Source organism: Schistocerca americana, chromosome 5, assembly GCF_021461395.2.
Source record: "Schistocerca americana isolate TAMUIC-IGC-003095 chromosome 5, iqSchAmer2.1, whole genome shotgun sequence".
NCBI lineage: Eukaryota > Metazoa > Arthropoda > Insecta > Orthoptera > Acrididae > Schistocerca > Schistocerca americana.
The window spans coordinates 708,904,962-708,920,924 of NC_060123.1; the positions used below are offsets into that span (position 1 = coordinate 708,904,962).

Below are 15,963 nucleotides of genomic sequence, written 5' to 3' on the forward strand. Positions count from 1 at the left end.
TTATTCCACCAGAAGACAGAAGAGGCAAACACAAGAATAGACCACATGCCTACTCAGAGGAAGATGTGCAATTGGTCAAAAAACATACAGAAAGTATTCCAAAATACAAAAGTCACTATAGTAGAAAAGATAATGGTAAAAATTCTGTGTGTCGATGGAATATTCCGTGCAAAGTTGCTACAACCATTATAAAGATAAATACCGGTACTGTCTTGATATCAAAGCGAAGCCTGTATCTTTTGATAAGTATCATCACATTTTCATTCAAGATTTCAATATTTCATCCAAACTGTCAAAATCAGACACTTGCCCAACATGTGATTCAAATGAAATTCAACTGTTGGAAGCAAAAAACAACCTGGAAAAATTAAGAGAAATTAATATACAGAAGGAGTAACATCTCAGAATAGCCCAGGCATGCCAAGATAATATAAAAGTGCAAACAGAGAAGGAAGTTTTTGATATAGACTTTCATGTTACAACTTTCGATCTACAACAGGCATTTTCCACTCCTAAACTCTCTACAGGTCCAATGTTCTAGAAGAGGAAACTGTGGACATACAACTTCAGCATTCATCCCTGTAATTCATCACCAGGTCATTTCTTTGTTTGGGATGAAATGGTAGCATCAAGGGGTTCAGAGGAAATAGGCAGCTGCTTACTGAAGTATTTTGAAGATCATAATATACGAGGGAATAAGTTGATTGCAATTTCAGACAACTGATCTGGGCAAAACTAAAACTGAAACATTGTATTTGTTTGGATGCTGTCTATAGAAAAAGGAAGATTTTCCCCCATTGAGTACCACTTCCCACTTCCTGGACATTCCATGTTGCCAAGCGATCGAGATTTTGCTGTTGTGGAGCAGTATGTTCGCTGACATGTGCAGTTTGTATATGTCTCTCAAGACTGGGTGGACATGTTGAAGAAGTGTGACCAAACGCGACCATTTTGTGTCCATGTTATGTGATCAGAAGATTTTGTATGTTTCAGTAACATGAGATCTACATTTAGTCACAAGGGTATCTCAGGAGAAGGGCACAAGGTGTTATGAGAGATGCTGTATGGTTCCTCCTTGATGCAGATGAAACATGAATCTTGTTCATATCAAATACATTTCATTGGGAAGACTGGCAGAAAGTCAGTTTACACAAAAGAGGTCGCCCTACCACCTTAGAAGGAACCAGTCTTCAAAAGAAGTATTCTGCAGTCAGTTCCAATTGACTCAAAGAAGGAACGAGACCTCATATCGGCACTGAACTGGATACCACCTATTCATAGCAAATTCTACAAAGCAATAAAAACTATGAAGACATCTACAAATGAGGATGAGTATGTAGATTCATCTGCAGACAAAGTGTGAGAATTTTCAGCTGTCCTGTGTTTGTTGTAGGGAAACAATGACAATGGTATGCCATATAATATGTTCATCACAGCTAGGAGAAGATAGAGTTGTGGACATTATTAACTCAAAGTTTGCATTTTTTTTCCATTGATTTGTGTGCTCAAGATGTTGTACAGTGACTACCAGTTGCATAAATAATAAAGTATTAATAACTTATGAATGAAATATTTTTTTAAATTTTCCAATTGAATATCTCCATTCATAGCTAATGTGGGTTACCATTATATTTCCCCATACCCTTCATTTTCCAAGTTATTTCTGAGAAACTATTCTGTTCCTGGAAATCTGTTTCTTCTTCTATTTCTGTTATTTTATAACCTGTTGCTTTAAGGTCATATAAATGTTGTATTACATGTTTCAGCAGCATATCTAACTCAGAAATTTTCCTCTTTTGCCTTATGTATAATACAGCAATCTATCTCCATGTTTCAGGCTGGCACTATGTCTTCACTGGTCATATTGATTTTTATTATTTGTTCAGACTGTATGGACACCTGTGCTCCATTCCCTTTACATTTTCGACAAAATGTTATTTTAACTGCACCTTTGACCAATTTGTCTCATGGCTTGTTGTCATTACACAAAATTGTCAAGGCTTCCTCTTTTGGAGCAACAAATAACAATGGACTCCGTGGAGTCCAAATTTGATCATTTAAGTTTTGCAAACTTCTTAACACAATCTTTTGGAATTACCCTTATTGGTTGCAACATCCTAGGTTCACACATTTCATGATCATATGTGGACACTAAAACATTTGCTTATAAATTTTGTGAATGCTATAAATGTCTTCACACAACAGCTGTTTGATACTCAGTTTTGCCTAACACTATGTGGACTCGTCAGTTAATAAAGAATCTTTCTCTGGTCATATGTACATGAATAAACCTTGACTTCCATCAAGGGTAATGCTCTATCAAATTAAACAGTTCATTTTCCTCTAGTGAGGCATTCAGTACATAATATGAGACCAGACATAAACACACAAACCTTCAATCATGCGTATAATATGAGGACTATTCAGAAAGTAGGGAACGTTTCCATCCGACACCTCTAGGCGTGCGCCAATCACATACATTTTGGTATGTGCATGCTTAGCAGCTCAGTCGGCAATCATCTGTGACAGCAGGAACGTCTCTGCGCGTCTGGTTTTTTTGATATTTGAATTTGAAATTTGTGCTGCAATCAAAAATCCCGCCAGTTGTGAGGTGCATTCTGTGATATGGTTTTTGTTGGCAAAAAAGCTAAAACCTATAGAAATTTATTGTGAACTGTGTGAAGTGTATGGAAACAACGTAATGAGTGCATGTTCCATCCGTAATGGTGCATTCGGTTTAAAAATGGTCGAGCCAACATTCATGATGAAGAGAATAGTGGACGCCCAAGCATTGTGACTGACGATCTTCTCACTAGAGTCGGTGAAACGATTCTTGAAAACCATCGCTTCAGAATAACGGAGCTTTTGCTTTCTTTTCCACACATTTCACGGACTTTGTTGTTTGAAATTGTCACTCAAAAGCTAGGCTACCACAAATTTTGTGCATGATGGGTGCCCAAAATGCTTACACAGCACCATAAAGAACAGTGAATGGGGGTAACACTGACATTTCTGGAGGCCTACCACAAACATGGTGATTCATTACTGGATCGGATCATAACCGGTGATGAGACTTGGATGAAACACGTCAATTGCGGGACAAAATTAGTGTCCATGGAGTGGAGACATACAAGGTCCCCCCCAGAAACCAAGAAAATGTTTGCAAACCTTGTCAGCAAGGAAGCTGATGGCGACAGTGTTTTGGGATTTTTGATTTTCTCCAACATGGAGCAACCATAAATTCTGCTCAGTAATCTCAAACTTTCCACAGCCTTAGAAGAGCAGTTCAAAACAAATGCCAAGGAAAGCTGGCTCCAAAATTTTGTTTTTGCATGACAATGCCAGACCTCACATGGCAAACTGCACTAAAGAACTCCTTAATTCATTCAAATGGGAGGTTTTCCCTCATCCACCCTACAGCCCCAGTCTTGCACCAAGCAACTTGCCCTTGTTTTCCAAGATGAAGAACTGGCTTGCAATGCAGTGCTTTGATGATGACACGGAACTCCAGGTGGGCGTGACTCACTGGCTGATGTCCCAGGTGGCAGAATTTTACGACGAAGGTCTTTCAAAGCTTGTCCAACACTATGATAAGTGCCTCAGTGTGTTTGGTGACTATGTGGAAAAGTAGTATGTCAGTCACTCTTTCAGATGTATATGATAAAATGTATATATAATAAAATGTATTTCTTGTACTTAGGTTTTTTAATGCCAAAATGTTACCTACTTTCTGAATAGCCCTCATAACTGGTATCCACTTTGTTCTGTGAGGGTGATTGAGACCTTCTTGTCTTTAATATTATCCTGAATTAAACACAAATATTTAACTTTTTACACTTGATTAACTATGTGAGGTTCTAGTATTCCTTTTTGTTGACTTACTATGGCAGAAATTAATATTCATATTCCCTTTCTAACTCAGTGTGTATCAATATTAACTGTTCTGTAACAGTAGTGATCTCAGCTAAGGGCTATGTCTTCTCATTAGTGCCATTACCATATTCATTCATGTACATATGGAGCTTTTCCATGTTTTTAACAATCATTTCCTTGTTATGTGCAAGGCTAGCTACTGTACAGTTCAGACTTGTCAAAGTTGCTTTTACATCTTTTACTTGCTCTTCAGTCAACTTAAGCAACTGCCTCTGTTCATTTTCAGTTATATCAATCTTTGATTTGAAATAGAAATCATCCCAGACAATATTTTACCATGGAACTGGGTGTCACTGATCAGTTTCAAAATTCAAATGGCCGTATTTTCAAAAATACAAATATACGAAAGGCGGAAAAAACTGAGAATATCAGTTTCTGCTGTACAATTGAGACAATGTATTTGATTTTTTTAATGAATTATATGTCAAAGGAAAATTATAAATGTGACTGATTAATGTTAACCCATAAGTGGAGTTACTTTGATACACCCATGTTTTATCACAGAAAACCTTTTTAAGCAACATTTTTCAAAAGTTTGAAAAACTGGTTGGATACCAAAGAAGTTATTACATTTTTAAGAGTTTGGGGGTGACAGTGATCAAGGCAAAAAAGTACTTTTTGAAAAAAATCAACTTTATTACTCTGTCTTACAAACTGCCCAAAATTCTAGTAAGGTTAAACAAAAATCGAAACATCAATCACAGTTTCCTTGAGATCTGATATATCAATTGTAAAAACATAAATAGGAATGAATATTGGTCCTAATCTTAAATCTGTATCTACTGAATATTAATTTTTTAAAAAAAGGGGGGGGGGGGGGGAATTCACCCTCATCTACAGGTTTTGGTAAAAAAGATACAATATCATCATGATCTATTTCATCCTTGTGAATTCTTTTAAATTTTCTTTTATTTTCAGCTGACTTAAAACCTTCAAGTAAGGAATTGTTTCAGTAATTTGGCAAACATATTTGTCACGTCTCGAAAAGTATTTCACTGATAACAATCTGCTTAAAGCACGCCCTGTCTCTTTGTCTTCATATTCCACCGCATCTTTGTCAGGGTCATTTTTATTCAGTTGTATATCTTGAGATTTTCTCACTGTAGACACTTGCAGCTCCAACTTGAGATCAAACCAATTCAACAATGCTTTAGTTTCTATTACTTGGTGATCAGAATCTGCGGTGGTATTCTATTCATCTCTCTGATTTTTACTTTGCTGATTTTCAGATTGAGTTGTTTCTGCTCATGGTGCAATACCCTTTCTTGCAGATTGTTTTTGAAGTGCATCTATGAATTGATTCATTCAAGAAATATGTCAAAAATATCTTCGGTTTCCTGTTATTCAATATGTTCTCTCGGAAAGTGATTAAGAACTTTTTGTGTGTTACAAGGATGAATGCTTTGCACAAAATCTGCTCATGATTTTCTGTTGGAACCTGTAAGTTATGTCTCATAAGAAGAGTTTGGTTTTGGTTGAACTTGATCCATTTTATTGAGACCTTTTGTCAAAAAATTTGGAAATGTGTCCTTGGGAACAGTTGCCAATTTAGCATTTTTCATCTTCCAATTTTACAGCACTAGTCACCAGGCTATTTTCATGGGGCAGAAGAATGTCACATCCAGAGGTTGGCATAGATGCATTGAACGTGGCGTTAAACATACAAAATCAACATTATTTTCACCGCAAAGTTATATAACCACTCTATCTAAATGACAAGAAAGATTATCTCCAATTATAACTTTAAGTTGAGGCAGTCTTTTTGCATGAGGCAAAAAACTGATTACAAACCAATCTCTGAATGTTAATGCATCAATCCAACCACTGGCTGTGCAGTTAAACCATGCTACTGTTGACAAACAAGGCTGTTTGAACTGTAGTGGACTGCATGGAGCTCTCTCTTTCCAGGTGTCATAAAGGTGTAGACTTTTGTTACGGTATAGAATAGTAAAGGCACACCATCAGCAGATCCACAACTTGTTACAAGTGTGGCACTTCTAGAAAAATTCATTCCTTTTTCCAGGTATTTGACACCTCTGCAATATATCCCTATCATCTCCCCTGGATCATTGCTCAAAGCAGACTCATTGTATTGAAAATATTTGAGTGAGGCACATGTAAATTTTATCAAGGTTGTTGAAACATTCTTTGATACTTTCAGGAGATACTACAGCTCAAGCCTATTTGACGTTACTAGCAACCCATTTAGAATACTTGTTTTTGTGACACTTCAGTAGTGAGTATGCACAGCCTTGTCCAGGAAGGTCATTTTTAAATTTAGAAACTGTTCTGCCTTCTTTGTCTAAAAGAAGTTTAGCAAACTTCTGCAAAACCAAGACTGTAAGGGGATAGCCCCACTTAGAACTCTTTGACACAAGCTTTCAATATAGATTTCTCACCATTTTTGGAAAATATTGGCTGAGCTCTCGGTTTCTTTACAAATTTTCCCTGGTATTTATTGAAAACCGTACAGTACAGTATGTTAAATTTTTCAGAAGCTGAATGCAAGGGTATATGACCGTCTGCAATAGTTGTTAAATCTCACTCAAACACCTCTTCATCATAATTTCAATAGGTACAAGCACCTAAAGGCTTTTTCTAGGTTTTTGGCATAGCAATAAAAAAAAAAAAAAAAAAAAAGAAAGAAAAAAAAGGGGGGCATCATGTAAAGCAGTCATCATTGCAAATACATTGACAGTTAATGTTAAAAAGGGCGAAACCAGCAAAATTGCTAGGTCAAGGGTTGAGATTGATCAATGATTAAAGAAACCCTATGCCTATGATCAATACCACCCTGTAAAAAAGAAAAACGACCAATGAATGAAATTTTTAAGGTTATAATACAAAACAAGTCTTGTGAATAATTAAACACATAGCAACATAAAATATAATTTTTTCTTGCACCAATATTATGAAAAGCAAAGTTGCTACTTACCATATAGCAGTGATGCTGAGTTGCATAGAGCCACATCAAAAGTACTGTCACAAATAAAGCTTTTGGCCATTAAGGCCTTTGTCGACAATAGATGACAGACATGCCCTCAGGGACTCAACATTGATTTGCTGGATACGGCAACCCCGAGGTTCCTGAGCTGGAGATTGGTAAGCTCCGCCAGTCCTGTGTTACCATAAGCTTTGGGCATGCTTCAACGACCACCGTGAGGCATGGCGGTGGAACATTGTGTGTCTCAGGGAACGGAGGTCTTGGCTTGTCCGTCTAGATCGCAATGACAGAATAAACGTCTATAAGAATCCATCAATCTCAAGGTGTGCTGCACACTGATGGGATGCTTGGCTGTTGAGGTGGTACAGTCGTTAGTGGGCAACCACTGGGGAGTCTGCTGCACCTAGTTATATAAAGCTTACTTAGGCACACAGGGCTCTGTCTAGGTGGACTTCTAGTTCCCTAGCTGTTCATGGGACTGAGATGGATCCTTCGAAATCATCTCTTCTTCCTCCCAGGGGAAAGGGTGGGCTGCTGGTAGGTACCAACACCCAAACAAACAAGAGGGCTCATGTAGCCAGTCCTCCAGACTTGGGATTTACACAGACTCTTTCAGGTATGGGTAACAGAGCACATGCCAAATTTAAAAGAACGCAAAATCCCCATGACTGGCAAAGTTTTACAGGAGTTCAAAATATAGCACATACTTCAATGCAAGGTGCTCTGTCTCGGAATCTGGCAGAAAACCTAAAGAGATTCTGCTTATATATAAAGCACACCAGTGGCAAGACACAATCAATACCCTCACTGCGTGATAACAATGGTGAAGTCACTGATAACAGTCCCACTAAAGTAGAGTTATTAAACATGGTTTTCCGAAACACCTTCACCAAAGAAGATGAAGTAACTATTCCTGAATTCCAGTCAAGAACAACTGCCAAGATGAGAAACATAGAAGTAGATATCCGTGGTGTCGCAAAGCAGCTTAAATCACTTAATAAAGGAAAGGCTTCTGGTCCAGAATATATACCAGTCAGGTTCCGCTCAGAGTATGCTGATACAATAGCTCCATATTTAACAATTATATACAACCACTCGCTCATAGAAAGATCTGTACCTAAAGACTGGAAAATTGCTCAAGTCACACCAATACCCAAACAGGGCAATAGGAGAAATCCGCTGAATTAATAATGTCGATTTGCAGTAGGATTTTCGAACATATACCGTATTCGAAGATTATGAAGTACCTCGAAGAAAACGATTTATTGATGCAGTCAGCACGGATTCAGATAATATCGTTCTTGCAAAACACAACTAGCTCTTTATAGTCATGAAGTAATGAGTGCTATCAACAGGGGATGTCAAATTGATTCAATATTTTTAGATTTCCAGAAGGCTTACGACATCATTCCTCACAGGCGTCTTCTAACCAAACTGCGTGCCTATGGAATATCACCTCAGTTGTGCGACTGGATTCATGATTTCTTGTCAGAGAGGTTATGGTTCATAGTAATAGATGGAAAGTCATCAAGTAAAACAGAAGTAGTATCTGGCATTCCTCAAGGAAGTGTTATAGGCCCTCTGTTGCTCCTGAGCTATATTAATGATACAGGAGACAATCTTAGATTGTTCGCTGATGATGCTGTCATTTACCTTCTTGTAAAGTCATCAGATGACCAAAACGAATTGCAAAATGATTTAGATAAAATATCTGTATGGTGCGAAAAGTGGCAATTGACCATGAATAAAGAAAAGTGTGAAGTTATTCACGTGAGTACTAAAAGAAACCCACTAAATTTCGATTACACGATAAGTCACACAAATCTGAAGGCTGTAAATTCAACTAAATACTTAGGGATTACAATTACAAATAACCTAAAGTGCAACGATCACATAGATAATGTTGTGGGTAGAGCAAACCAAAGACCGCAATTCATTGGCAGTACACTTCAAAGTTGCAACAGGTCTATTAGAGAGATTGCTTACACCATGCTTGTCTGCCCTATTCTGGAGTACTGCTGTGTGGTGTGGGATCCACATCAGGTAGGACTGACGGATGACATTGAAAAAGTAGAAAAAAGGGTGGCTCATTTTGTATTATCGCGAAATAGGGAAGATAGTGCCACAGACATGATAAGTGAATGGGAGTGGCAATCATTAAAACAAAGGTGTTTTTTCGTTGCAACAGTATCTTCTCATGAAATTTCAATCACCAGTTTATTCTCTAATTGCAAAAACATTCTGTTGGCACTCACTTACATAGGGAGAAATGATCATCATGATAAAATAAGAGAAATCGAGGCTCACACAGAAAAACTTAAGTGCTAGTTTTTCCCGTGTGCTGTTTGAGAATGGAATGGTAGAGAGACATCTTGAAGGAGGCTCATTGAACCCTCTGCCAGGCACTTTATTGTTAATAGCAGAGTAATCACGTAGATGTAGACATAGACATAGATGCATGCTGGTGGCCAGAATGTGTTTCATATAATTCATAAGGAGGGGAGCTTTGAGAAAGTTTCACCTTTTTACATTCAAATAGGATTATGGAGAATTGCTATAACTTTAAAAACTGTCAAGCGCTTGTGGAATGGGACCCTGTTGATCGAAATGTCCAATTCTCAACAGGTCAAGATCATCCAGAAACCTCAGTGCCTCGGGAAGTATGCAATTGGAAGTGAACTGCACAACACCTTAAACTATAGCAAAGGTGTTGTGACTTGCAGGGATCTGGTTGACATTCCCCGAGAAGAACTGAAAGCTGAGTAGTCCTAGGAAGGAATCATAGATGTCCAGAGCATTATGAAATGCGTGGATGGTGACCTTGTGAAATCAGACTCATTTATACTAACTTTCAGCAGCACAAAACTTCCTGAACACATTAAGGTTGGTTTCCTCCCTCTGGGTGTGGCCTTATTTCCCTAACTTGATGCGCTGTTTTACCTGACAGCGCTTTGGGCACACCACTTTGTGTTGTAAGGGGGCTGCAACTTGTGGCAAATATGGCAAGGCCACCCGTGATAGTGTTGGTTCTGCATCTCTTCCAAAGTGTGTCAACTGCTCTGATGATCACCCTGTCTGGAGTAGGGACTGCAGTGTCTTCCCTGAAGAAAGGAAGATATAGGAAATCAAAACAATTAGACTTATTTCATATGGAGAGGCCAAAAAGATCTATAAGGCCATGCAGCCCCCAGCATTTGCTACCTCCTTTGCATCTGGTCTTAAACAACCAGTTCCAAAGACCGATGCTGCTACCCTAACGGAGGTTGCTAGTGTCAGCACTAGCACCTGCATTTGCCCATGCACTTGTTCTTGTACCGATTTCCGTGGGTTTCGAATCTGCACCAGACGGCATGGAACTCGATTACCACTAGAGGTCTCTGCAGTCGCGCCGTAAGCCATGGCTGTGTGTGCTCCTGACCTGAGTCTTACGTGAGGGCACCACTGTGGAGCACATGATCCCAGTGGCCAATAGTGACACATCCTGTTGTGTATTTAGGCGGCTACCTCTCACTCAGCGAGTCAGTCTGGTATTCGTGTTGAGTCGGTTGACGTCTCGCTTACAGACATACTGTTTACGTTGCGTGTGCTTACTACCTGTTTACGGGTGCACGTTGTTTTGATTTTGTGAGGTTATCTCTTGTGACCCCATTCTTAGTACTTTGTTGTTGATCTTGGTGTCTTGCTCGGTTGTCTATCATTGTGGTTGTCCTTCCATTCCCATTCATCAGTCTTGTTTGCTCGCTGCTGCTCCTGTTAGGTTCTGTGCATTTTTGTCAGCAGAAACCCCGCGAACGTTCCTGTTGTGGTTACAACATTTTGGTGATGAGGTAGACGGTAGTCATTGTTAGCATGGAGGCTAAGCTGGTCTGTCTTCTGGAGCAACAGCAGCAGCTCATGTAGCAGCAGCAGCTCCAGTTAGACATCTTACAGCAAATCGATGTGGTTGCTAACGGACAAAGTCGATGCCAGGGACGCACTCCCACAACAGCTTCAGAGTCCTCTGATGTCCGATGCTTTCCCACGTTCGCCGTCATTCCCACTGTTTAATGGTGCTAAAGAAGACTGAGAAACATACTTACATCAGCTGAAACAACATTTCATGGCCTTTCAAGTCACAGATGACCCCCTTGCAGCGGTCGTTGTTTTTGTCTTGGGCCTCCCCAAACAGTCTTTCTTCTCTGCAAGTTGGCACCCTTGTCTGATCCTGTGGTTCTCTCTTTCCAAGAGATATGCCTTTTGCTGACAAACTATTATTCACAGCGCTACCATGTGGTCGCCTCTTGGCTGGAGTTCCATCAGTACCATAAACAGCCTGGTCAATCCTGTCGTTTCTGGGTCGCAGACTTGCAGGGTCTCAGCCGTCAATGCGATTTTACATGCACCACTCAGCAGTGTAAGGCTTTGTATGCGGACTCCCTAATCCAGGATGTGGTGATTCTGCAGGATCTGATTCTGAGGTCCATACTGCAGCGTTGAAACTCAATAATCCCTCATTGGAAGAGATTCTCCACATTTCCCACTCATCTGAAATTGCTCAGGCGGCTAATGAGCGTCTCATGGTGTGGCCACAAGTGGCGGTGATCGATGTGTCTCTGCAGGTTCCGCCCTCGCGATGTAGACATGGCCCAGCCAACAGAGGACAGCACCGTTGGGACTCCTCTTTGTCCAACATCTCTATGGCATCAAAGCCTCCGTTCACCCCTCGTCACTGGTTGCATGGCCCACTTTCGTCTTGCCCACAGTGCTTTACCACACACTCTCGAGCTGCTTGCCCCCACCACTGGAAAGCGTGCACACTGTGTGAGGAGGGGGGCCACATCTGATCTGTTTGTCGTAGTCGTTCGACTTGCTCCCATCCTGCCCCTACCTCGCTTCAGGATACACTACATGCTCTGCAATCAGTCGTCCCGCTGGAGGACCCATCAGCATGGAAGCTCTTTCTCATGCTCTGTGTTTTTACTGAAGATGTCAGTTTTCAGGTCGACACTGGGGCCATCGTCTCCCTGTTTAGTATTGTGACATATACCCGCCTGGGCTCCCCTGTGTTGTCACATCCCTCTCGGCGTTTGGTCGCCTATGGCGATGGTTCCGTTCCCCTGCGTGGGCAGTTCGTCGTCCAGGCGACATACAAACGTGTTCCCCGGCTCCGTACCCTATTTGTCGTCGACCATCCGTCGACTTCAAATATTTTTGGCCTGAATGCATTTCAACTGTTTGGTTTTTCAATTTCTGATGAAGTTAAGGTCATTTCCACAGCTGTTCCTTTTCAGGACTTGGACGATCTGTCCTTGACTTTTGCGTCATTGTTTGCAATGGATCTTGGGTGTGCTTCACGTTTTCAGCCACACATCACACTTCGGCCGGATACACAGCCTAGCTTTATCCGGGCCCAACCCATTCCAGTGGCCTTACGGCCAGCAGTCAAACAGGCAGTCAAGCAGGAACTTGATAGGCTCCAGGCTGCTGGCATCCTTGAGCCTGTGACATACAGTGCTTGGGTGACACCATTGGTGGTCATTCGGAAACCCAATGGGTCCCTTTGGCTGTGTGGGGACTTGGGCACTATTGTCAGTGCTCAGTCTTTAGTAGACACTTACCCATTCTCCGACAGGAAGACCTTCTCGCCAAGCTTGCAGGGGGAGAGTACTTCTCTAAGATCGATCTGGCTGAGGCTTACCACCAGTTACCCTTGGATGCCGATTCCCAGAACATCATGGTTATCAACACACCTTTCGGATTATACAAGTACAAGTGCCTTCCATTTGGTGTCCCTTCGGTGCCGGCAATTTTCCAACGGTTCCTGGAGCAGCTTACGCAGCCTATCCCACCCCGCGTGAATTGTCTGGATGACATCTTGGTCACTGGGTGTTCCCGCCAGGAACATTTGCACAACCTCAGTGCCTTATTTCATGCTCTGAAATCTGCAAGTTTATGCTGTCAGCTGGATGATTGGTTCCCCCCCCCCACAACTGGAAGTGGATGTCAGTCGCCCTTCGAATCACAATGTCGTGGCCATTGAGGCTCTTTCTCGTCCCAAGGACTTATCTGAACTCCAGGTGTTTTTGGGCAAGGTTACTTATTACTTAAAGTTCTTACCCCAAGATGCCTCCAGTGCTCAACCCCTCAATCACTTGCATCCCAAACGGGTGACTTTTGATTGGACTCTTGCCTGTGACCAGGCTTTTCACTGTTTAAAGGTGATGCTGAAGTCCAGCCCTTGCCTTACTCCCTTCTCTCCAGACCGCCCCTTGGTTCGGGCGGCTGATGCGTTGGCATACAGCACTGGGGTAGTCCTCGCACATCGGAATAACGATGGATCCAAACAGCCCATTGCTTATGCATCTAAGATGTTAACCCTGCCACAATGGAACTACTCCCAGATTGAAAAGGAGGCCCTGGCAATAGTGTTCACCGTCCAAAAATTTCACATCTATCTCTTTGGGGAAAAGTTCACCTTCCTGACAGACCATAAACCCTTACTTACACTTTTTGGACCCCACTCTCACCTTCCAGGGAGGACGGCTCAATGTCTCCAGCACTGGGCGTTATTTTTACGGAATTACACTTACACCATCCGGTATAAGCACACCACCACCATGCTAACGTGGGCGCTTTGTCACGTCTCCCAGCAGGCCCCGATCCTGTGTTTGACCAACAGGAGGTCCTCTGCTTTCACATTGATTCTGTCTTCAGAGATGCGCTGGATGGTCTGCCTCTTATGGCTGCTCACATTGCCACGGCTAGACACAGAGACCCTATCTTGCGGCAGGTTCTCTGCTACGTGGTCCATGATTGGCCCTCCTATATTACTCGTTGGTTGCAGACTGACTTCAGCCCCTGGTGCCACCTGCCCCACAGGCTCTTTGTGGTCAATGATGTCCTCCTGTTGGCCGCAGAGTTGGATCCCCATCAGGTGGTCATCCCTCTGGATTTTCAACATCAAATGCTCAGTATGTTACACCATGGGCATTGGGGTTTGTCCCGCATGAAAGTTTTGGCTCACCGGCATGTGTATTGTCCCAGCATTGATAGCAATGTTGACTGCCTGGTCAACAGGTGCACTGTGAGTGTGCATCATCAGGCAAGCCCCCCTCAGTCGTTAGCACCCTGGCCTGTGCCTCGCCCACCCTGGGATCGCATCCATCTCAATTTTGTGGGCCCATTTTTGGGGTCCATGTTGTTACTTATCGTTGATGCCTCCTCCAAGTACCCATATGTCGCCCATATGGCATCCACCACCACAGAGGCCACCTCATGGCCCTGGCCCAGGTTCTCACCATTGAGGGCCTGCCCCACACATTGGTCTCTGATAATGGCCCCCACCCAATTTACAGAATCCTTCTTCCATGACTTCAGTCAGGCCAGAGGTATTAAACATATCTGTAGCCCGCCTTTCCACCCTTCTTTCAATGGCACAGTGGAGAGGCTTGTCTGCACATTTAAACAAGAGTTGACAAAGGCAGTCGAAACATCTCCAACTGCATTGGCCCTAACCCTGTTCTTGAGCACATATCACACCACAGCAATTGCCGGGTGTAGTCCGGCGGAGCTCCTCCATGGGCGACAGCCATGGACCCTACTCCACTTGCTGATCCCATCACCCTCCCACCCCAGCTCACTGTCCTCTCAGTGTTACACACCCAGCACTGCCGTATGGACCTGCTTGTACGGAAGCAAGGTGGTTGGACTCCCACCACAGTCGTCGCGCCCCATGGGCAGCGTGTGACATCAGTACAGATGTCAAAAGGGTTGGAGCGCTGCCATCATAACCAGCTCCACCCACGTACCCCCGCAGGACTCCTGCCGCCGCCGCCGCCTCCTCCTACACTACCTCCTTCGGGCACAGACGTGGTCCTCAAGTCACTGCCACTGCCCCCCGGTTGCTGCCTCCCCTTGAGCCTAACGCTGGCCCTCCACACCCCTAGGTGGATCAGAGGCTCCCTCCGACACCTTGGCCTCTGGGTCAGCCGTCATGGACACCTCGAATGTCCCTTCCTTTCCAACAGTGGCAGTTGACAAGCCTGGGTCTTCTCCCATCTGCCGACCACAGCGGCACCATCTGGGGCGTTTTCACCCCTATGTGCAAGTTTCAGCATGGAGGGATCTGGTACCATGCGCCACGGGTTTCAGATCCACGACAGACGGCATGGACATCGAAAACTACTAGAGGTTTCTACCCAGTCATGCCATAAGCTGTGGCTGCCCACACTCCTGGCCCGAGTCTAACGTGAGGGCACTACTGTGGAGCACGTGATCCCAGCGGCCAGTAGTGACATATCCTGTTGTATATCGGCTGCCTCTTACTCTGTGAGTCAGTCTGGTACTTGCGTTGAGTCAGTTGATATCTCGCTTACAGATACAGTGTTTACGTTGCATGTGCTTACTTCCCGAATATGAGTGGTCATTGTTTTGATTTTGTGAGGTTATCTCTTGTGACCCCATTCTTAGTACTTTGTTGTTGATCTTGGTGTCTTGCTCAGTTGTCTGTCATGGTGCTTTTCCTTCCATTCCTGTACCTCAATCTTGTTTGTTCATGGGCTGCTCCCATTCGGTTCTGCCGTGTTTTTGTTAGCAACTGTTCCTGTCGCGGTTACAACACTTGTGTTGTTGCAATTCCCTCAAAGTCCACTCCCAAAACATGGACAGATCTGTTGTTGCTGACACTCCAGAGCTCCCTGCTCCCTGTCTGGTCCACCGTCCAGTGCTGCCACTACCTCCGCCGCGAGTTTGGCCCCAAAGCCTACCCAGGGCAAAAAATCAAAGGCCAAGCGTCCACCACCACTGGGGTCTGGACGTAATGGGGATGTCCTTCTCTCTGACATCTCTCTTGGCTCCTCAGTAGAACTAATGGAGCTTGATGTTGGACAGGGGCAATTATCTCACCCAAAGACTGAGCCCCTACACATTATGTGCTCCCCGCCCCATTGCAAAGACAGGGTGAAAGTACAACTCTTGTGATTGATGGCTTCCGTATTACAGTGGAACATTAATGGGTTCAGGACACATGTTAAGGAACTGAAAATCCTAGGAGAGGAACGCCCTCTGTGCCTGTGTTTACGTGAAACATATTTTAAAGCCACTGACTC

General features: G+C 43.1%; 1 protein-coding gene across 1 annotated transcript in view; it reads left to right on the forward strand.

Annotated features, from left to right (window-relative positions):
• The window catches only part of LOC124616650 (serine/arginine repetitive matrix protein 2-like), a 146,527-nt gene extending 145,077 nt beyond the window's left edge, over nucleotides 1-1,450 (forward strand). Inside the window, exon 33 of the mRNA XM_047144979.1 lies at nucleotides 1,394-1,450. Coding sequence (XP_047000935.1) covers nucleotides 1,394-1,450 — 57 coding nt within the window. The remainder of the gene's footprint in view (nucleotides 1-1,393) is intronic.
• The last annotated feature ends 14,513 nt before the right edge of the window (nucleotides 1,451-15,963 follow it).